Consider the following 23230-nt stretch of genomic DNA (forward strand, 5'->3'; position numbering starts at 1 on the left):
ATTACACTTTCACATTAAATTATTATATATATAGCTACCAATGTTTTAAAAACCAGATTGAACCGATCGGTTCAATCGGTTGAACCCGAGAATGGCATGTTTGTCGGTTGATTCGATCCTACTTATAATGCAGTCTGTTTGAATCTGATTGAATTGAGTTGAACCGGTTCAATCGTGGATGGTTTAATCGATTTTCATTTCTATGAAAAATTACAACTAATCATATGTAGTTATATGATTAAGTCAAACATTTATAACGATCCAACGATAATGATTCCTCTTTTTTTCTTTTAAAAAATTTAGTGACGAAACTCACACTAAGTGTTGAGAAGCGGACCTTATCATATCAAACAACTTTATAAATGTTATTTTTCTTTTCACCTTTTAATATTAATTGTTTACTTCCTCCAGTCCCAAAGATAAGCAAAGATTCATTTTTCAGATTCATTGAACAATTGATGTATATTGTTTATAATATTGATTAAATAAACCAATTATTCAATGAACCTAAAAAAAATTGTTTATATACGAGTCGGAGGAAGTATTTATCATTTGGTTCAACTTAGGTTAAGTCAATTAAACCTCGAACTATGATCCAGATATTTCACCGATTCGATCTCCACTCCGATTTTAAAAAATTGATAGGGATCCTTTCCTTATATGACCTTTTTTGTGTGTGAATGGTGGAAAGGTTTTTGCTTATTTCACATGTACTCAGCTTTTTTCCTTAATAATTCTCTCTTACCAATAGCTAATGTGAAGGTTCAACCTCATGATCAGTATAGTTGGCTGTGATGGGCCAACATTAGCTGCAATGCACGAGCGGGGTGGCCCACCATTGGACTATTTCTTTTCTTTATTATGAAAGAGCCCATGCACATTGATTGATCATGAATGTTGATAAAAGCAAAATTAAAAGAGAAAAATTTATGTAGGGGAAGATTAAAAAAAGTTTATATGAGTGTGAGAGTAGAGTAGAGTACATGTTTATGTGGGGGAAACTAAGATGGAAGGAATCATTGCTTTCAAGGGGGCTTGGTGCTAATCATGATTAGTACCATACGTGCTCCAACTGGCTTTACTAAAAGAAAATTCTAGCAAAAACCCCAAGTCCATTAACCCTCTCTTTTTTCTTTTCATTTCCACTTTTTTCGTAAGTTATTAGGCTTTCTATTTTTTATATGGTTCATGTAGTGGGATATATTTCAAGTTATTAGGTTTTCTATTTGTTATATGGTTCATGTAGTGGTATATCTTTCAAGTACCCGATGAAATTAATGATAAGGCTTAATAGCAATTTTCACCCCCTAACTTTTACGAAGTTGTGATTTTAGCCCCTTAAGAAGAAAAAAAAACTACAAAACCGCCTCCTATGTTTTGTAACTGTAGCAGTTTTGGCCTCCAAGGCTAAAAAAATAATAAAAAATAACACGTGGCACCTCACTTAGCGTGCCACGTCAACGTAGACCGAGTCAAAATTGGCCTTGGGATCAAAGCTGCCACAGGTGCAAAACTTAGGGGGCAGTTTTGTAGTTTTTTTTTAGGGGGCCAAAATTGCAACTTTGTGAAAGTTAGGGTACTAAAACTGCTATTAAGCCTAATGAAAATTGTGTAGAAAACATTTTCAAGTGCCCTGTAAAATTAATAAGAGGTTTTTCTGACCCTGCATATATTGTGGAGGAACCTTCATGGTTAAAACTGCTATTTAACTTTGGTGGATTTGTCAACAATTTGCATGCCAATACTGTTTATCAGGCGGAGCTTCATGGACTAATGAATGCTATTGAGATAGCTTACAAGAAAAAAATGGAGTACGCTTTAGTTAGAGATCGACGCTTTGGACCCTTCGGGAGTGACTATGGCTTTTAGAAATTCTAGTGTTGTTCCATGGCACTTTAGAAATAAATGGTTAAGTTGTATGGAGTTAACAAAAAACATGTAGTTTTACATTTTTCATAATTTTAGAGAGCGAAACCAACTTTAGATGTTTTGGATGGACTCTACTCCGCCTTGTCTATTTCAGACTCGGGTCAAACTAATTTTAATTTTCTTCAAATAAATAAGGTTAAGGCTTTTTAAAAGTATGTAACTGAAAATGCCAGGTTTTAGGCCACAAAAGAACCTTTTTAGGCCTATCACGTTGGTCTACTTAAATAAATATGAATAATTTTCTTAAAACTGTTTTTATTATATTAACTTTGAACTTTGTTTGGATGCTCTCATTTTTTTACAAAAAACATTTTTGTTAATTTAACTATATTAGCTTGCATTAATTTTGACATATGTTGTCATTTAGGTATACTTTATAAATCTCAAAATATAAATTAATCTCATTGATATATTATCTCGTATTTGACAATACATGATTAAATATACTTGCATGTCAAATAAACTTTCATAAAAGCAAAACTCAAGTCCAGGAATTAGTATGATGGATAATTAGCCAAATTTAAACTTTGAATGTTTTTATTAGATCAAACTTAAATCTTACAAAGTCTGGTTAGGTCTAACCTATTTTCATCCTCAGAGAAGTGGATGAGAGAGATTTTAAAATATTGTATGTTTCAGCGGACAAGGGGATTTTGTTGAGAGAAAATATAAATTTATATTTTTCACCCTTATAATATTCAAGATCACATTAAATATTAGGGTGTTTAAGCCTAAATTTGAACAAACATTTCCCCTCGTCCAAATCTCTCAATTTAAAGGAAAGTCAAAATTAGTGTGGAGAATTTTTTATCCCTTCTTCTACCTTTCCCTTCACTCCCCTCCAACCAATCATACCCAAAGGGTGTGTTTGATATGCTAAAAATAAGGGACTGAACACGACAACTCATATATTATGTTTGATTGTAAAACTGTTCTCGGGACTTGACAAACTACGAGTTTAAGGACATGACAAAACTGAAATTTTTATTCCTCACTAAACCACAACACTTCTTTCTGTCTCAAATACGTTGTGTTGGACAACTTTTTATCTTATACGATTTTTTGTGGAAAAAAGACTATTTTGGTATTTTAGACATCCTCGTATTAAAATACCAAAATAGTCTTTTGTCCACAAAAAATCGTATAAGATAAAAAATCGTCCAACATCATAAACGTTTGTCATATGACCAGGGCCGGCCCATAGCCCGTCGAGGCTGGGCTATGACACCGGGCCTCAATTTTTTTGGGGCCCAAAATATTATTATTTTTGTTTCCAAGGCACGAAAATATTGGTTATATACTAATTAATGTGTGATATTATCAAATAGATTGCAGTGCATCAGTGGCATGGCCCCTTTTTGATTCATGATTTAGTGGGGGTGGTCATGGGGGCAAAAGTTATTATGCATAAGGAGATCCTTATGCACCGTGCATAATTGCTTTCTACACCCAACATAATTGCTTTCTACACCCCAAGTGAAAAGAATTATTTGGGTCCACTATAAAATCTATTTATTTGTGGGCCTAATAAAGCCTCATATTATAATTTTTTTCTTAACAATTTATTTATGCAAAATAGCTTATTCGAAATAGTTTATTTATGCAAAACAACTTATTAGAATGATTTTTTAAAAACCGCTTATTCAAAACAACTTATTTATGCAAAACAGCTTATTCCGATTAATTTTAAAAACCAACTTATTCAAAATAGCTTATTTATGCAAAACAACTTATTCGAAACAACTTATTAGGATCACTTTTTTTAAAACCGCTTATTCAAAACAGCTTATTTATGCAAAACAACTTATTTATGCAAAACAACTTATTTGTTCAAAACAGCTTATTCAAAGCAGCTTATTTATACGAAACAGCTTATTCCGATTTCATTTTAAAAAACAACTTATTCAAAACAACTTATTTATGCAAAACAACATATTTATGCAAAACAACTTATTCAAAACAGCTTATTTATGCAAAACAGCTTATTCGAAACAACTTATTTATACAAAATAGCTTATTTGTGCAAAACAACTTATTCAAAACAACTTATTTATACAAAATAGCTTATTTGTGCAAAACAGCTTATTCAAAACAGCTTATTTATACAAAACAACTTATTCCGATTTCATTTTAAAAAACAACTTATTCAAAACAACTTATTTATGCAAAACAACATATTTATGCAAAACAACTTATTCAAAACAGCTTATTTGAAACAACTTATTTATACAAAACAGCTTATTCAAAACAACTTATTTATACAAAACAGCTTATTTGTGCAAAACAGCTTATTCAAAACAACTTATTTATACAACAGCTTATTCCGATTAATTTTAAAAACCAACTTATTCAAAATAGCTTATTTATGCAAAACAGCTTATTCGAAACAACTTATTAGGATCACTTTTTTTAAAACCGCTTATTCAAAACAACTTATTTATGCAAAACAGCTTATTTGTTCAAAACAGCTTATTTATACAAAACAACTTATTCCAATTTCATTTTAAAAAACAACTTATTCAAAACAACTTATTTATGCAAAACAACATATTTATGCAAAACAACTTATTCAAAACAGCTTATTTATGCAAAACAGCTTTTTCGAAACAACTTATTTACACAAAATAGCTTATTTGTGCAAAACAGCTTATTCAAAACAACTTATTTATACAAAACAACTAATTTGTGCGAAACAGCTTATTCAAAACAGCTTATTTATACAAAATAGCTTATTTGTGCAAAACAGCTTATTTATACAAAACAATTTATTCCGATTTCATTTTAAAAAACAACTTATTCAAAACAACTTATTTATGCAAAACAACATATTTATGCAAAACAACTTATTCAAAACAGCTTATTTATGCAAAACAGCTTATTTGAAACAACTTATTTATACAAAAAGCTTATTTGTGCTAAACAGCTTATTCAAAACAACTTATTTATACAAAACAACTTATTTGTGCAAAACAGCTTATTCAAACAAACTTATTTATACAAAACAGCTTATTCCGATTAATTTTAAAAACCAACTTATTCAAAATAGCTTATTTATGCAAAACAGCTTATTCGAAACAACTTATTAGGATCACTTTTTTTAAAATCGCTTATTCAAAACAGCTTATTTATGCAAAACAGCTTATTTGTTCAAAACAGCTTATTTATACAAAACAGCTTATTTATACAAAACAGCTTATTCCGATTTCATTTTAAAAAACAACTTATTCAAAACAACTTATTTATGCAAAACAACTTATTCAAAACAGCTAATTTATGCAAAACAGCTTATTCGAAACAACTTATTTATACAAAATAGCTTATTTGTGCAAAACAACTTATTCAAAACAACTTATTTATACAAATCAGCTTATTTGTGCAAAACAGCTTATTTATACAAAACAACTTATTCCAATTTCATTTTAAAAAACAACTTATTCAAAACAACTTATTTATGCAAAACAACATATTTATGCAAAACAACTTATTCAAAACAGCTTATTTATGCAAAACAGCTTATTCGAAACAACTTATTTATACAAAAGAGCTTATTTGTGCAAAACAGCTTATTCAAAACAACTTATTTATACAAAACAGCTTATTTGTGCAAAACAGCTTATTCAAAACAGCTTATTTATACAAAACAGCTTATTTGTGCAAAACAGCTTATTCAAAACAGCTTATTTATACAAAACAGCTTATTCAAAACAGCTTATTTATACAAAACAACATATTTATGCAAAACAACTTATTCAAAATAGTTTATTTATGCAAAACAGCTTATTCGAAACAACTTATTTATACAAAACAGTGTATTTGTGCAAAACAGCTTATTCAAAACAGCTTATTTATACAAAACTGCTTATTCGAAACAACTTATTTATACAAAATAGCTTATTTGTGCAAAACAGCTTATTCAAAACAACTTATTTATACAAAACAGCTTATTTGTGCAAAACAGCTATTTTGCACAAAATAAGCTATTTTGCACAAAATAAGCTATTTTGCACAAAATAAGCTATTTTGCACAAAATAAGCTATTTTGCACAAAATAAGCTATTTTGCACAAACAGCTTATTCGATTCCTAGGTCGCCGATCCCAAACGGAATTGCAGATCATCCCTATTCTTCTGAGGTATGTGTGTATTGTAATTCGTGACAAGTTTGCGTGATTGTGAATTTGTAGAGATTTCAATTTTGAATTGCGGAACGCTATGCGTGAAATCGTGTAGATTTATAATTATGAAGATGTGGTTACTGATTGGAAATCTCAAAAGGTTGTTGTTAAAGGAGAAAAAGCGGATCCATTGAAGGTTCTTGAAAGAGTTCAAAGGAAGAGTCATAGACAAGTTGAGCTTCTTTCTCCGATCCCAAAACCACCTTCAGAACAAGAGAAAAAAAATGAAGAGAAAGAGAAACCTATGCTAGAGGAAGAAAAGAAAGCTGAAGAGGTTAATTAATTATTTTTTTCTTTTTAAATTTATCTGAATCTGTGATGGATCATTTTTATCATTTTTATTTTATTATATGGTGCAGCCTAAGGTTATGATAGTGATTCTGAAAGTTCACATGTATTGTGAAGCTTGTTCACAAGAAATCAAGAGACGCATTGAGAAAATCAAAGGTATGTTACTGTGTTCTGTTTTGATTGAAATTCATATTTTCTTCACTTTTATTTCATTCACTTGTTTTGGTTCAATTCTCAGTTCGCATCCTTTCAGGAATTTGTCAACTGTTACTACCGATGATTTTGTGTTTGAATTCGAATCTTGCTATGATTTTCAATTTTGGTTACATATAGATGATGGGTTTGATTGGTTTGGTGATGAAGTTTGCTGGAGATTTTCAAGTTCCTTTGCATTCTTGATTTTTGGAAGAAAAAGGACGACGTTGATTGTGAAAGGACGACGTTGAAGAGGAGAAGAATTGGGAGTAATGAGTTGGAGGGATTAGGGATTGATTTGAATTTGGGAAAATTGATGATGGACTTGGTTTGAGAAATTGTCGAAATCAAATTGGGAATTTTTCTGAGAATTGTGATTCTGTTGCTAAGAATTCAAAGTTGGTGCCTGAATCTGATGGTTTTGAAAATGTTCTGTTATGGTTAGAAAATTCCATATGTTTTTTATTTTTGATTGTGATATGCACCATGTTGGATCAAAGAAAACCATTAAGTACATCTAATGGTTTTGGAGTACAACTCACATAAACCATTTCCACAGCAAAATGGTTTTGGAGTACAACTCACAGAAACCATACCCATAGCAAAACCATTAAACAATTAGTTTGGTTTCGTGTAGAACACTATCAAAACCATTAAACCACACTTATGGTTTCAGTAATAGTTTTTATTTAAAATCATTTGTCAATGATAATTTTCACTATTCTTTTATTTTATTTAGCATTTGACAATTATTTTTCTTTCACATACAAGTCTATTAAAACCATTAAAGCGCGATTATATTTAGACAAAGTCAGAAATTCGTTTTACAACGTAAGAAATAAAAGAGAGATGACGAGGCTTTACAAAAAAGTGGTTACTTATTGATTAATTCACATTAGGTTATAAGTGTGTACTATTAAGTGGTTACTTAATAATGATTTAAATGTTTATCACAATTTTTTTATTACAAAACCATTTTCACTGGAATTGGGAAATGATTCGATGTGAAATCTGTTGGTATAAGCTGAAATTCGGATTTGATGAATTATTGAGAATGTTGTGATGAATTGTGTTGTTTATGATCAATCCGGTTCGGATCTGGTGTTAGCATTACTCACGGAAACCATTTTCACTGCAAAATGGTTTTGGAGTCTAACTCACGGAAACCATTTTCACTGCAAAATGGTTTTGGAGTACAACTCAAGGAAACCATTTTCACTGCAAAATGGTTTTGGAGTACAACTCACGGAAACCATTTCCACAGCAAAATGGTTTTGAAACCAACTCACAGAAACCATAGCCATAGCAAAACCATTAGACAATTATTTTGGTTTCTCATAGAAGACTATCAAAACCATTAAACCATAATTATGGTTTCAGTAATAATTTCAGTGTATAACATCTTAATCATTATTCAAAACCATCTAACAATAATAATTTCGTTAAAAATCATTACACATTTATCTTGGTTTCACATACATGATTATCAAAACCATTAAACCATAATTATGGTTGTAGTAATAATTTCAGTGTATAACATGTTAAACAACGTTCCAGTAAAGAAACTCATAATCCATACTCATTTCTCTCTCTAACTCATAAAAAGCTTATTCAAAACAACTTATTTTGTGCAAAATAGCTGTTTTGCACAAACAAGCTGTTTTGTATAAATAAGTTGTTTTGAATAAGCTATTTTGCACAAATAAGCTATTTTATATAAATAAGTTGTTTCGAATAAGCTGTTTTGTATAAATAAGCTGTTTTGAATAAGCTGTTTTGCACAAATAAGCTGTTTTGTATAAATAAGTTGTTTTGAATAAGCTGTTTTGCACAAATAAGCTATTTTGTATAAATAAGTTGTTTCGAATAAGCTGTTTTGCATAAATAAGCTGTTTTGAATAAGTTGTTTTTGCATAAATATGTTGTTTTGCATAAATAAGTTGTTTTTTAAAATGAAATCGGAATAAGTTGTTTTGTATAAATAAGCTGTTTTGAATAAGCTGTTTTGCACAAATAAGTTGTTTTGTATAAATAGGTTGTTTTGAATAAGCTGTTTTGCACAAATAAGCTATTTTGTATAAATAAGTTGTTTCGAATAAGCTGTTTTGCATAAATAAGCTGTTTTGAATAAGTTGTTTTGCATAAATATGTTGTTTTGCATATATAAGTTGTTTTGAATAAGTTGTTTTTTAAAATGAAATCGGAATAAGCTGTTTTGTATAAATAAGTTGTTTTGAATAAGCTGTTTTGCACAAATAAGCTATTTTGTATAAATAAGTTGTTTCGAATAAGCTGTTTTGAATAAGTTGTTTTGCATAAATATGTTGTTTTGCATAAATAAGTTGTTTTGAATAAGTTGTTTTTTAAAATGAAATCAGAATAAGTTGTTTTGTATAAATAAGCTGTTTTGAATAAGCTGTTTCGCACAAATTAGTTGTTTTGTATAAATAAGTTGTTTTGAATAAGCTGTTTTGCACAAATAAGCTATTTTGTGTAAATAAGTTGTTTCGAAAAAGCTGTTTTGCATAAATAAGCTGTTTTGAATAAGTTGTTTTGCATAAATATGTTGTTTTGCATAAATAAGTTGTTTTGAATAAGTTGTTTTTTAAAATGAAATCGAAATAAGCTGTTTTGTATAAATAAGCTGTTTTGCACAAATAAGCTGTTTTGTATAAATAAGTTGTTTCGAATAAGCTGTTTTGCATAAATAAGCTGTTTTGAATAAGTTGTTTTGCATAAATATGTTGTTTTGCATAAATAAGTTGTTTTGTATAAGTTGTTTTTTAAAATGAAATCGGAATAAGCTGTTTTGTATAAACAAGCTGTTTTGCACAAATAAGTTGTTTTGCATAAATAAGTTGTTTTGAATAAGCGGTTTTAAAAAAAGTGATCCTAATAAGTTGTTTCGAATAAGCTGTTTTGCATAAATAAGCTGTTTTGAATAAGTTGCTTTTTAAAATGAGATTGGAATAAGCTGTTTTGCATAAATAAGTTGTTTTGAATAAGCGGTTCTTAAAAAATCATTCTAATAAGTTGTTTTGCATAAATAAACTATTTCGAATAAACTATTTTGCATAAATAAATTGTTAAGAAAAAAATTATAATATGAGGCTTTAATTTAGTGGGCTTGGTGTGAGCTTTTTTAAGTGGGCTTTGAAATTTGGGGCTCTATTGACACCTCTACTTATTAGAATTAAGCTTTCACTTGAGGTGTAGAAAGGAATTATGTTGGGTGTAGAAAGCAATTATGCACGGTGCATAAGGATCTCCTTATGCACCATAACCACACCCGGTCATGGGTTCAAGTCTTGCTTTGAGTATTTTTTTTGTAATAATTTTCTTTAATGTTTTTTTTTTGGGGCCTAAAATTTAATTTTTTTTTTACATCCTTTAAAAACTAAAACCGGGCCTACGGATTTGTTAAGACGGCCCTGCATATGACTTTCTACCTTATGGTGTACATGTTGTTCAATCCTATGATGTGTAGTATTTATCTTTTAACATATCAAACACACCCTAACTCTTATTGCATCGTCAAGTATGGAAGATTTCATTTCCATCATGAGGACTTAGGTTAGGTGTGATATCCTCATCTTTTGGTCAAAAAAGAGACTGTATAAAGGAAGATAAAGAGAAAGAAATGATCTTGACATGGGCATTATATCAGATTTGATTTTCAGAGTGACCCAACTCTACCAACCCGTTAGGCCCTTACCTCATAAATTGTTGGATCATTTTTTGAACTTCAAATTTAGGCATTATCCATGGTCATTATTTTTCCCATCCCATGAGTTTCTCGTGCGTTTTATTCGGATTTTCAAATCCAAAATATTTCAATGTGTTTTTGGAGGTTTTATGAGGCTTTTATGCGGTTCAGATTTTAAAATCTAAACTGCATAAGACGCGGGAGAACCTCATAGGGTGGAAAAAGAAACAGTCTTATCCCATTCTTCTTAAAGTTCAAACATACAACAAGATTCGTTGATTGGATTAATTAACTTTATGTTAAAGCTTTCCTTAGTCATCTTTTCAAAGATAAAAATATGTATAGACGGAGATTAACTATAAACCAAATGTTCATCTTAGTTTTATATTTAACTTAAAAATTTCGTAATCGAACAAAATTTGGGAATTAAATAATTTAAATTTTGTATCAGAACTATTTAAGTATGGAGTTTGCTACAATAGACCCACCTCATTTTATGAAGGTCTATTTTAGCAACTAGCACCTTTTCCTTTGGACATAAATATCCCTATTTTTTCTTTTTGAAAAAGTTAAAACTAAAGGACATATAAGTAATTTACGCATAAAGTAGAGTTTTTATTTTTCTTTTTTAATTTCTTTTATTGTCTCTTCGATCTCTCTCTTCTTTCACCACTTTCACGTTGAAACCTTGCAAAACTGGATCATTGTTTCAGTCGGTGCTGTCGTTGCCTTACTCCACCTTTGCTCAGAATCGCGGCCTTCTTCTTTTCCTAAAAAACGTGACTTTCTTCAATCAGTGTTTTGTACTGTCAATTTTTTTTGGATGCAGCTAGTTTTAAATTGAGAAGAGTTTTACTCGATTTGATCTGGAGAGAGTGGAACTGTGCAGATTTGTGTATTCAAGGCTTGTGGAGATAATATTTAAACCGGTAGTGGTGGAGGTGTTTTATTTGCCAGATGTGGTATGATATCAAAGAAAATTGCTAGTGGCTGGTTATTGAATATTGATTGTTTGGGATTCAACTATAATTTACCATTATCCAAGTGGGTGAATCATGGTTTGATGGAATGGAATTGAGCCTGTATGAATTGAACCAGGATAACAGAGAGAGAGAGAGAGAGAGAGAGAGAGAGAGAGAGAGAGGACAAGGAATTGTAGGAAGAAAAAAAAAAACCAAAATGAAAAACAAACTTTGTCAATTATGTTTATGTCCTTTAGTTTTAACTTTTTCAAAAAACAAAAATAGGGATATTTATGTCCAAAGGAAAAGGTGTTGGTTGCTAAAATAGACCTTCATAAAATGAGGTGGTCTATTGTAGCAATCCGCTTTAAGTATTTATGGTAGATACTTTGAATATTTTAACTATTTAAGTATTATTAGTCAAGGTATTGTGATTATAGATATATGATTTTGTCGTTTGTTTTAAGCGAAAGATATATTAAATAAAAAGGATAGTTAAGAATTATGATTCTTTTGTCAATTGCAAACGAAACTCCACTTTCTTTTTCACTTTTAAGGATTTAAGTTAAGTAGTAGTGCAATTAAACCTAGAAACTTAAGTGTTTATGAACCAATATGTTGAGTGAAAAAAGGCAATTGTATAACATCATATAAAGTACCCCTAAAAAACATAAAATTTCACAAAAAATAAATACAGGGACAAAAAAATATAGTAATAATACATACTAGTATAACATAATTATAGATTTTTTGAGAGGGACTGTGTCCTCCGATGGTCCCTCTTCTAGTTCAGTCCCTGAATAACACTACTACTTTACCCCAAAAGAATTTAAATACTATGCACTATAACACTACTACTCCTTCCGTCCCGGAATATCTGATCCATTTTCTAAAAAAAAGTGTCCCAAAATAACTGAGTCATTTCAATTTTCAATACAACTTTCATCATTCCCAATACAATATAACTCTAATTAATACTACTTTCATCATTCCCAATACAATATATTCCACTTTCCCCTTTATTTATACATTTTTCTTAATCAGTGTGAAAAATCAAACTGGCTCAGATAAAACGGGACGGAGGTAGTATAAGATTACATATGTGTGTGCATTTTTTACACTTGAAGTTGAAGATTCCTCGTGGCCTTTTTTATACACTACTATAATAGGTCACCAGGAATCTTTCAAAAAAAAAAAGGTCATGAGAAAAAAGAAAGAGTTCGGGGTTTGAAAAGTAAGGATAGAAATATTTATATTTTATTTGTTGATGATTTTCTCTTCTTTTCCACTAGATTTGAACTCATAACACTCTTGGGTGTATGAGTCAAATCCTTATGAATAGACCAACCATTGTATTACGACGGAGTTATTGAACATGAATATTATAGTGATTAATTATTTCATTTTTGTTTGGTTCTAAATGATTAATGATTTCTATGAGGGTGAAAAATCTATTAATCATGATTTATTTAGTAGATAGTTATCGTGAATAATTGATCTCTAAAGTTTAAAGTATTAAGCTAAGACACTCAAGTGACATTATTGGTACCTCCTAAGTGCTTTAATTATTGTACTTGCAGTAAACATAATATGAGAACTTAGTCCGTAAACAGGCCTGACCTTGAGGGAGTGCAAGGTGCTCAATCAAGCCGGGCCTCCAAAAGCTATGAGCCTAAAAAAAAAATTAACTCTAATACCCACCCCCACTTACATAAAAAATATGTGTTACTTCTTTACACGTTTGAGTTTTTTTTAGACTTTAGTTCTCCTATCTGGACATAAATATGGTACCATCAAACCACCCCCAATTTGTATAATCACTTAAGTAGTTAATTTGAAAACCTATTTCATTGAAAGAATCACAACAATCATTTCTTTTTCACATAAACCATTCGTTTTTCCCTTTCCCACAACGGATAAGTGACAAATCCAAACGACGCCGTTAGTAAATTCTACATCTCTTTCGCTTAAATTTTTTGTATTTCGTTTCATGTTTAGAATCCCTTCTGATTTTTTAATAAAGCTTAGCTACACAAAAAAATTGCGTTTTTATTTTATTGAGGGCCTATTTTAAATAGATAGCCGAGCCTCCTATTTCATAGGGACGGCCAAGCTGAAGCTGTTAGGTTTTCTGTATCTTGAATAATGGCGATCCAATTATGAAGAAAAAAAAAGTATATTGTAAGTTTTTTTTTTTGAGGAAGTATATTGTAAGTTATAACGATAGTTATCATAAAACAATTACTAACACTATTTTTTTCTAAGTTTAAGTTTATAAAAGAAAATATCAAAGATTGGATCGTCATTTTCTATCTGATGAAACTTGATCTTGATGGTGATGGCACTAATGATAGCATAATATATCTTTACTTTAAGCAGATCAAATATGTAGGTTCTTAGTTATTTCCCCACCTTCCATACCATATGGATGCATGAGAAGGTCACTTGCCTTCTTGCTTTCATTTCTGACTCGGATTACATCCATTATGGGCCAATAAAAAAGCAAAAGATTATTACTATTATTATTATTCAAAAAGCTAGGAAATACCCCACTTTGACTTTGGTGCTTGCAATACACACATCAACTTTTCTTCCATTAAATTGTATGTTATCTTCAATCCTTAATTGGGTTATTTTCACTTGATTGGAGGCACTGGTCAGTGGTCACTACTCACTAAATAAGTAACAGCTATAAGATTTACATTAGTGTCAAATTGCAAGCACGTTCGTAAAGATAACCAAGGACATAAAATAATTTGATACTATGCTAAGCAATTAAGCATTGAGATTTGAATATGATAAACGTGACATGATGGATTTTCAAGGTTAACCATCGAGATCGAATAGTACTACTGCTCTTTGGTTTGGTAATTGGTTCTCCAATTAAGCAACACATACACACTATATGATAAGCATGCTGCCCTGTCGTTGTTAGATCCAAAGGAAAGATGAGCTTGTACGGATAAAGTTTCAAATCTCATTGGTATGTGAAATTTTGTTCACTATTTTAGAGGCAGTGTTAAGATCGTTATATGAACAAGCATTTGTGCAAATGGATTGAAGATTGCAAACATGTTGTTTTTTCAATTTAATTTTGCCATTGTATATATATTTATTTGGATCAAATACTTACCAGGGTAGGTTTGTTTTGTCACAACTATATATATATATATATATATATATATATATATATATATATATATATATATATATATATATATATATATATATATATATATATATATATATATATATAAAGATGATGGGTTTTTCAAGTGAGTCAATATGTGATGAAGAAAAGATACAATGATAGCTAGAGATGATGCATTTGAGGAAATAATGAACATAGTTTTTTTAGGAGTGTTTATATTCAAACTTATCAAAGTACTACTGTAAAATATTATTAGATATGTTTGGAAATACTTTTTTGTGTTGAAGCAGATATCTTATGCGCACAACTATAGAGACTAATTTCTCTAGTCAGTCGGGTAGAACCGTATTAATGGATGTCAAAACTTTCTCTCAATAGATTTTATATTGTTGCATTCTCATAGCAGGATTCGAATCCGAATACTTATTAGTTTGACATGATATATGTTTTTACTATTTTTTTTTTTTGAAATAATGTTTTTACTATTTCTTATGTTTCGCATTAAACATATTATTTTACTGTGTCTTTATAATATTAATAAAAAGACTTAAATGCACTTTTAATTGCTAACTTTGCAAAATTTGTGATTTTGGTCCAAAAAAAACTCTTTTTTGTCCCCTTAACTTTACAAAACGTTAAAAAAAAAAACTCTTTTTAAAAAAGTTGATTTTATAAAGGGTTAAATAAGTAAATGATCCCACTAAATATATCAACATTTAATTTTATTCCTCTTAAAATATTCCTTAGGTTTCTGGTCCCTCTAAAGCTTTCCATCTATGGAATTAGTCCATACTTTTTAGTCAACTCATATCTAAACATCATATTTGTTAATGAAATTTTCTTGAAATCGGTAGAATATTATGACAATCTCTCCTAAAAAAATTAGAATTTTTTAACTAAACATATTAAATACGAATTTTTATGTTATTTGTCCTAAAAAATTCATATTAAATTTATCTTTTGTTGAAAAAAATATAATTTTTTTTTAACCATTTCTTGAAAATTTCATTAAAAAATATGAAGATTAGACATAAATTGACTAAATAGTAAGGACTAACTTCATGGATGGAAAATTTTGGAGGAACCAAAAACTTAATGAATATTTTAGAGGGACTAAAATAATATGTTATATATTTAGAGGGACGGTTTACTCAATTAACCCTTTTATAAACTAGTATAATGGAAAAAAATGTTCATATCAACGGACATCAAATATATAATCGCTATATTTATCTAAACGTGGATTCATTTAGCATCAAAGCACCAGTGGTCTAGTGGTAGAATATTACCCTGCCACGGTACAGACCCGGGTTCGATTCCCGGCTGGTGCAATTGTTTGTGAGCTGTGATGAAATTTGTGTCAAATGTGGTGATGGGTTTTCATCACTGACGCTACTTCGGTTGCGAAAACTGGCACATCTGAGCTTTCCTTTTTTGTTTTTTTTTCTTCCCTCTTTTTTCACTAGATTTTGTTTTTGCACGTAATTTGACTTGAAAAACTATCTGAGCTTTCCTTTTTTGTTTTTTTTTCTTCCCTCTTTTTTCACTAGATTTTGTTTTTGCTACGTAATTTGACTTGAAAAACTTTAATTTAATTTGATACATGAACTAGTCTTTAGTGTTTCAATGCTCATAGTTCGCTAATCCAACACATAATGTGTTAACAATGGATTTAAACCATATCCAAATCGCTTTACGTTGCTGCATTCGCTTTAAATCAATTAAAAATGCAAAATCACTCCATTCTCACATAATTAAATCCGGCTATTGTAATCACATTTTTATCTTAAACAACATGATCTCAGTTTATGCAAAATGTTGTAGTTTCAATGATGCACGTAACCTGTTCGACGAAATGCCTCACAGGAACATAGTTTCTTGGACTACAATGGTCTCTGCATTCACTAATTCCGGCATGCCCCATGAAGCTCTTAGTCTCTACAATGAGATGATTGGATCAAAAATTGAACAGCCGAATCAATTCTTGTACTCTGCGGTCCTCAAAGCGTGCGGTCTTGTGGGAAATGTTGAATTGGGAAAGATGGTTCATTATCATATATTTCAATCGAAGTTAGATGTTGATACTGTTTTGATGAATGCCCTTTTGGATATGTATGTTAAATGTGGGAGCTTGAGGGATGCTCGACGGGTTTTCTGTGAAATTCCACATAAAAATGCTACTTCATGGAACACACTCATTTTGGGGTATGCAAAACAAGGTTTGATTGATGATGCGATGAAACTGTTCAATAAAATGCCGGAACCAGATATTGTATCTTGGAACAGCATCATTGCTGGCCTTGTAGATAATGCTAGTTCACGTGCGTTGCAATTTGTTTCTGTGATGCATGCAAAGGGCCTTAAAATGGATGAATTCACATTCCCAAGTGTGCTCAAAGCTTGCGGTTGCAGTGATGAGTTAATGTTAGGGAGACAGATTCATTGTTATATTATTAAATCCGGGTTTGAGTCTAGCTGTTATTGTATATCAGCGTTGATTGATATGTATTCGAATTGCAAGTTATTGGGTGAAGCAAAGAAGATTTTTGATCAATACTTCAAGAACTCTTTGGTTTCTGAAAGCTTGGCACTTTGGAATTCTATGCTTTCTGGGTATGTTGCCAATGGAGATTATGTTGAGGCTCTCAATATGATTTCTCACATGCATCATTTTGGTGTACGTTTTGATTTTTATACCTTCAGTATTATTTTAAAGATCTGCATCGACTTTGATAACTTGAGTTTGGCATCTCAAGTGCATGGATTGGTCATCACTAGCGGCTATGAGTTAGATTGTGTTGTTGGGAGCATTCTCATTGATCTATATGCAAAACAGGGCAGTATTAACAATGCGTTAAGATTGTTTGAGAGGTTACCAGATAAAGATGTTGTGGCTTGGTCGAGTTTGATTACTGGTTGTGCTAGATTCGGTTCAGATAAGTTAGCTTTTTCCCTTTTCATGGATATGATTCATTTGGGTCTTCAGATTGATCATTTTGTTATTTCAATTGTGCTAAAAGCTTGCTCAAGTTTGGCATCTCATCAACATGGCAAGCAAGTTCATTCTTTATGTCTTAAGAAGGGGTATGAATCAGAGGGAGTAATTACAACTGCTCTGATTGATATGTATGCAAAATGTGGTGAGATCGAGGATGCCTTATCTTTGTTTGGTTGTCTTTCGGAAATTGATACCATGAGTTGGACAAGTATTATCGTGGGATGTGCACAAAATGGAAGAGCAGATGAAGCAATAAGTCTTCTGCAGAAGATGATAGAATCTGGTACAAAGCCAAATAAAATCACCATTCTAGGTGTTCTCACTGCTTGTAGGCATGCTGGCCTAGTTGAAGAGGCATGGGATGTGTTTAATTCTATTGAAACAAATCATGGATTGATACCTTGCCCAGAACATTACAATTGTATGGTCGATATACTTGGTCAAGCAGGACGTTTTGAAGAAGCATTAAAATTGATTAGTGAAATGCCTTATAAACCCGACAAAACTATATGGTCTTCCTTGCTTGGTGCCTGTGGAACTTACAAGAACAGACATCTTGCAAATATTGTTGCCGAGCATCTCCTTGTTACCTCACCAGAAGATGTTTCTGTATACATAATGCTGTCAAATGTTTATGCAGCTCTTGAAATGTGGGATACTGTAAGCAAAATCAGAGAAACTGTTAAAAAAATCGGCAAAAAAGGAGCTGGGAAAAGCTGGATTGAGATCTCAAGTTGAGGATGCTGGTTTGGCGCATAGCTTAACCCTCATACATAAGACATTTCCAGATGAGTCACTGATTATTCTAGCTTATAAGGAATGTCATATGATAGAACCCTGAATTCTGAAAGGCATTCTTCATGTTTTGGTAATGGCAAAAGTTCAATTAGAAGGTTAAAGTACAGAAGAATCAAATTCTAAACAACTTTAAGATGGAAGATACACACTGTAGAACATAAGGTTAAGTGCAATGAATGCAGCAGTTCAATCTGATAGGCTTGTGCATTGTAAATTGTAATGCCTGGTTGCTATTGCCATAAGGTTTCACACATACATTTTTTTATATTGTTTTGAATATGATGACTTCCTCCCTACTGGACAATGATCAAATGAATTTTCAGTTTTCTTTGAAATCCCATGTAAAGGTTCTACTTCATGGAAGCCCTTCATATCGGGACATGCTATACAAGGTTTGATTGGTGGTCTGATGAAACTGATTTATCCAATACTGGAACCAGATCCTGTATCTTGGAACAACGTCATTGCTGGTCTTGCAGATAATGCTAGTCCACATGGAATGCAATTTGTTTCATGATGCACATGAAAGGGCTTAAAATTTGCTTGATACACTTGTTCCATCTGAATGTAGTAGTTCAATCTGAAAAGCTTGTAATACATGCCTGCTATTGCCACGAGGTTTCAGTTTCACACATCAATGATTGCATAACCCGACAAAAGTTTAAGAGGTAAATTCAATTGTACTTTCAATAGTTTTATGCCACCTATGATTTACAACATCTTATTTTAATTAAGCAGTCTGCAGCTCAGTTTCATAGTAACCACTTCACGATTCACCATATACCACATACTTGTTCTATTAACATCTTTTTGTAAACTTAAAAAAAAGACCTCTTTGTGATAATCTTTATTAAATGGTTACAGGTCTATTTTTGCAGCCACAAATTGTTAAACACATGTCAAGTCTACAATTTGTAGCACCAAAGGAACCACGCCAAAAAGACATTGGGAGGTGAGATTTTGGTGCCTTATGCAATTCCATTCACACATGAACTCTAACTTGGTCTGCACTTTAAACCTTTTTGTTGTTTTAATTGCTAATTAGCGCCATATGTTCGTAACTTTTTGTATTCTCTTTTTGCTCACTAGTATATTGCAATTAAACAAACCTATGCTTTCTGAAAACTCGATGCTGTACTCATTGTTGTTTGCAGAATTTATCAGGTCTCAGCTCATCTTTTAGCCTGGTCAAGCAGGTTGACATTCTCAGCTTTTCTTTGAAAAGTTTCATTCTGATAAGCATGTGGTGAGAATGGTGTATTTTATAATTTGTTTCGCCTTTTGGCGGTGAATCGTCTTAACAAATATATTTATAAAAGCGATTTAGCATATGATTAAGGAACTCAAGTATCTAGTATTTGTGTCACACCTTGTTTGTTTTATTTATTTGAAAATAAGAGAGCATTTGTATAAATGTTCCCATAACAGGTAGTGAAAATCGTAAATTCAGTTTGTAGTAGATTGGAAAATTTTAGTCGGATAACTAGTATGTACCCATTTAGGACTCGGATCCTCTGATAACTGGTATGCAGTCTTTGCAGCTAACTCTATCTCTCTCTTCCTCCTTTCCTCATTTTAATGGCCACCACGTGTGCAGTGTAAGGGAGTTGTCCCATATTTTTTCTCAATTTCCTCTCTCCTTTCACAGTTGTTTTCCCTGCTGCAGGGGAGCACAACGAAAGTATTACTAACTTAGTTTGTGAAATAAATCTCTATTTGAAGCAGTGGCAGACTAAGCTCAATTGAATGCTGAATTTGAGAAATATTGGGCGGTTATGTGGACTGCCATTTTTTGTTTTGGCTCCAAAAAAAGTAACGATTCTCATGATAATACTCCCTCCGTTTCAAAATGAGTGTTGTTTTAGGTGTTTACACACATATTAAGAAATGCAGTGATTAAGAGAAAGAGAATGATTATTTTACCAGATTATCCTTATTAACTATTGGTTAGTTTTAAAAGTAATACTTTAGAAGTCGTGTGCAGAGTATTAATTGGAGGGTACAGTACAATTGAAAAGAAAAAGTTATTATTGCATTGGAAACTGAAAGCGACACTCATTTTGAAACAAATTTTTTTGGCTAAAGCGACACTCATTTTGAAACGGAGGGAGTATTTTACAAATTGGTTTTGAAAATATTTGAATTGAATGTTTTTTGGAATGAGTCACAATGATTTTGTTATTTATTGATTTATTATAGTTAAAATAAAGATAACGTGTACGTGTGCATGTACAAATAACTTAGGTATCTTACCTATAATAATATTGAAGTTGCTACCGACACGAGTATGAATAGGGGTACAAGTATTTTTTTTTTCCTTCCAATTATGGGTATGAAAATGGGCTAGAGGACCCAACTTAGTGTACGTTTGATATCACAGTGGATATATTGAAATCACGGCAGATCACCGTGATTTCAGCAAACTCAGCGTAACACTAAACATGCACTTAATATCATGCCTACCATGGACCAACATTATCCAGTTTTGTTTTGCTTTTTCTGATTCCATCATAAGCCAGGGTTAATAAGAGGTTGAGCCTCCACTAGGTAGCACTGAATTGTGATGGGGTGATCACAAATTCCTAAATGTCTACCACTTTTATTCTATTATGATTCCATCAGAAGGGAATTTCGATTACACTGTCAGAGAAAAACAGTGATAAAACACCGCTCCTCGTGTTATATGCAACCATTTTTCAATACCACAGATCTTTTGTTATGGTTTTCATCATTATGTTTCTGTACTTGACAGTCATTGCATTTGTACGAAAAGTTTAAAGAAAAAGTGGGGGTCACTTTTGCAGGGATTTTGACGTTATGTATTAGGCTTAGCCTTGAATGGAACTGTATTCATGAATATTTCTTTGTTCTTTCCAAACCATGCTGTTAGTAACAAGTTAAATGACTACTTTATTATTTTAAAGCATGGTTGGGGGCACCTAAATTAGGAAAAGCAAGCCATGTGTGTATACAACAACATGAAGCAATCTCTATTGTTAAAATTATCCCAAATTGAGATGACATAAGATCTTAAGTGGAAGACTTATTGAATGTTTGGAATTGCAATGTATAATATAGAAAACCACACACAAACAAAGTGTATGTTTAGAATCACAATGAATTTAACTAATCACCATGGTTCTATCACATGTGATCTTATGGCACATGTTAACATTTTTTTCTTAAAATTGTAGTGACACAATGTGGTTCTATCAATATACTAAAGTGGTCCTAGGAATAAACGTCTTGCCCCAAAAGTTCAAACCATATTTCTCTAGATGAGACGCATCATGAAGAGGAGGCAACATTAGGACATGGGTAGGTCCCACTACCATGAAGGGTAATGGTGAACCCCACATTTACATTATCATCACTATTAGCTGCATGCCTGCATAAGGATGAAGGCCAAGCCATTGTTGTGCAACGTCACCATCTCATCCATGCTAGTGACAGTTTCTTCCATGGAATTTTCACTCTCATTTCTCATGCTTCGTTCGTTTATATCTATTTCAATCATTGCACCCACACTACCTTACTCTTCCACTCATACTTTGTTCTGACTTCCTACCGAAGTAACTTTTCATTTTGTTTCCATCTTCACAAGTCACAACCATGGCATGCCAAGTTGTGATTCCTTCACAGTTTTCAATATAATAAGCAAGAAGTTGCACAGTCTAAAAATTTACCGCGTAACTTCCACGCCAAAATGACTTTTTCCCACTCACTTTTCCCGCCTTATTTAGTTAGCTATCATGAAGTGCTTAATGGGGGCAATATAAATGCTGATGTGGCTTCTTATTGATGCTAACACTTTTGTTTGTGTGTTAAGAAAACAATTATAAGTGCTTTGTTTTCTTAACATACTTTATGTTATGTGTGAAAACTTGTGTTTTTATATCATTCCCCATAATTCTCTTGTTAAACCCATATGCTTAGTTGCTCTCAACTTTGGGTTACATGTATACAATGAGTACAAAACAAGAGTCAACTAGAGTTATGACTTGTTCCGGATTCCATGGAAACACACCACACAAATCTAGATCACACGCGAGATCTTGAGGTAGGTGAGTAGCATTTCTTAATTAAACCCCTACATTAGTTTTTTGTAGGATAGTACATTAGTTAACTATGAACATATACTGATATAGTAGGTAATTTATCTAAGTCACTTTTTTTTTTAATGGAATTGTCATATTTAATGTTTGTGTCATTAGAAAAAACTTCAGGGGAGGTAAGTGTAATTTCCCCTATTATTTATGTACATTACATTATGATTATAGATTGTATGTGCTAAGAGCTCGAGAGATATGGTTGAACATGAGTTTATAAGCGAGAGGTAATCTTCATAAGTCGATTTTGTAATATTGAGTTAGACTCGGCCTATATTCTAAGAGTTTATATTTATTATTTTTATAGTTTCCTAAATTAGCTCTCAAATATATTAAACTAAAGGTCTTTGCTGAGTAGCTCTCTTACTACACTCATAAGGGGATACATACATATTTTTGATGTGTTTATTTATTTTTATTTTTTTTAAAGAATTTTTTATCTGTTTATTGTAAAGTGGGAAACCCATTTTAGATGTTAAGGGTGTTATATTATAATTTATATCAAATAGTTAACTATACTCTAGTTTTATCTAGAGAATATAAATAGATCCTTAGAATATTGAGTTTATCTGGACGTAATTCAACCTTATAAAATCAACTTGTAAGGTAAGAGCTTCTCAAGTATTATAAACACCACACCACACATGTCTTATCTCTGGACAATGCGTGACTAAACCCACCCAACATCGAACACAATGAAGGTGTTCGAAGTTGCAATGGAGACAACGCAAATGCCACAATATAAGGCGGTTAGAGGAAGACCAAATCCAGGTTGAATTTCCGACATAAATATATGACCCATCCATTGTTTGAATGGAAACAAAACTTTCAGCTACTGCTTCATATATTAATTATGAGGTAAATGATCGCCTTAATATACATATACAATCCTAGTTTAAGTACTCTTTCCATTGATT

General features: G+C 31.6%; 1 protein-coding gene, 1 long non-coding RNA gene and 2 other non-coding genes across 6 annotated transcripts; all 4 read left to right on the plus strand.

Annotated features, from left to right (window-relative positions):
• Positions 1-5808: 5808 nt before the first annotated feature.
• Positions 5809-7280, plus strand: LOC146940063 (uncharacterized). Of its 2 annotated transcripts, none has more exons than XR_015031881.1 (4): positions 5809-6061; positions 6204-6377; positions 6463-6550; positions 6758-7280. It is a non-coding gene; the product is annotated as an uncharacterized LOC146940063 (long non-coding RNA). The 2 variants fall into 2 exon arrangements; XR_015031880.1 differs by having other exon boundaries at positions 5817-6061; positions 6728-7280.
• An 8388-nt stretch (positions 7281-15668) lies between these two features.
• TRNAG-GCC (transfer RNA glycine (anticodon GCC)) lies at positions 15669-15739 on the plus strand. Its single transcript has one exon. It is a non-coding gene; the product is annotated as a tRNA-Gly (tRNA).
• LOC146940065 (Pentatricopeptide repeat (PPR-like) superfamily protein) lies at positions 15734-19633 on the plus strand. 2 transcript variants are annotated; one of them, XM_085753652.1, is made up of 3 exons: positions 15734-18872; positions 19069-19156; positions 19359-19633. In XM_085753652.1, exon 1 carries the CDS (start codon positions 16075-16077, stop codon positions 18142-18144), a length of 2070 nt encoding a protein of 689 aa, XP_085609778.1. In that variant the 5' UTR covers positions 15734-16074; the 3' UTR covers positions 18145-18872; positions 19069-19156; positions 19359-19633. The 2 variants fall into 2 exon arrangements, with proteins under 2 accessions (XP_085609778.1, XP_085609779.1); XM_085753653.1 differs by lacking the exon at positions 19359-19633 and having other exon boundaries at positions 16033-18872; positions 19083-19215.
• On the plus strand, positions 15749-15835 carry LOC146940066 (small nucleolar RNA snoR114). Its single transcript, XR_015033864.1, has one exon. It is a non-coding gene; the product is annotated as a small nucleolar RNA snoR114 (small nucleolar RNA).
• Positions 19634-23230: the final 3597 nt, after the last annotated feature.

Source organism: Medicago sativa, chromosome 3 (assembly GCF_051527215.1).
Source record: "Medicago sativa cultivar Bolivia chromosome 3, Bolivia_mono, whole genome shotgun sequence".
NCBI lineage: Eukaryota > Viridiplantae > Streptophyta > Magnoliopsida > Fabales > Fabaceae > Medicago > Medicago sativa.

Excerpts from the sequence above, each read along its gene's own strand:
- LOC146940065 (XM_085753652.1), top strand. The coding sequence starts at position 16,075 with ATGGATTTAAACCATATCCAAATCGCTTTACGTTGCTGCATTCGCTTT.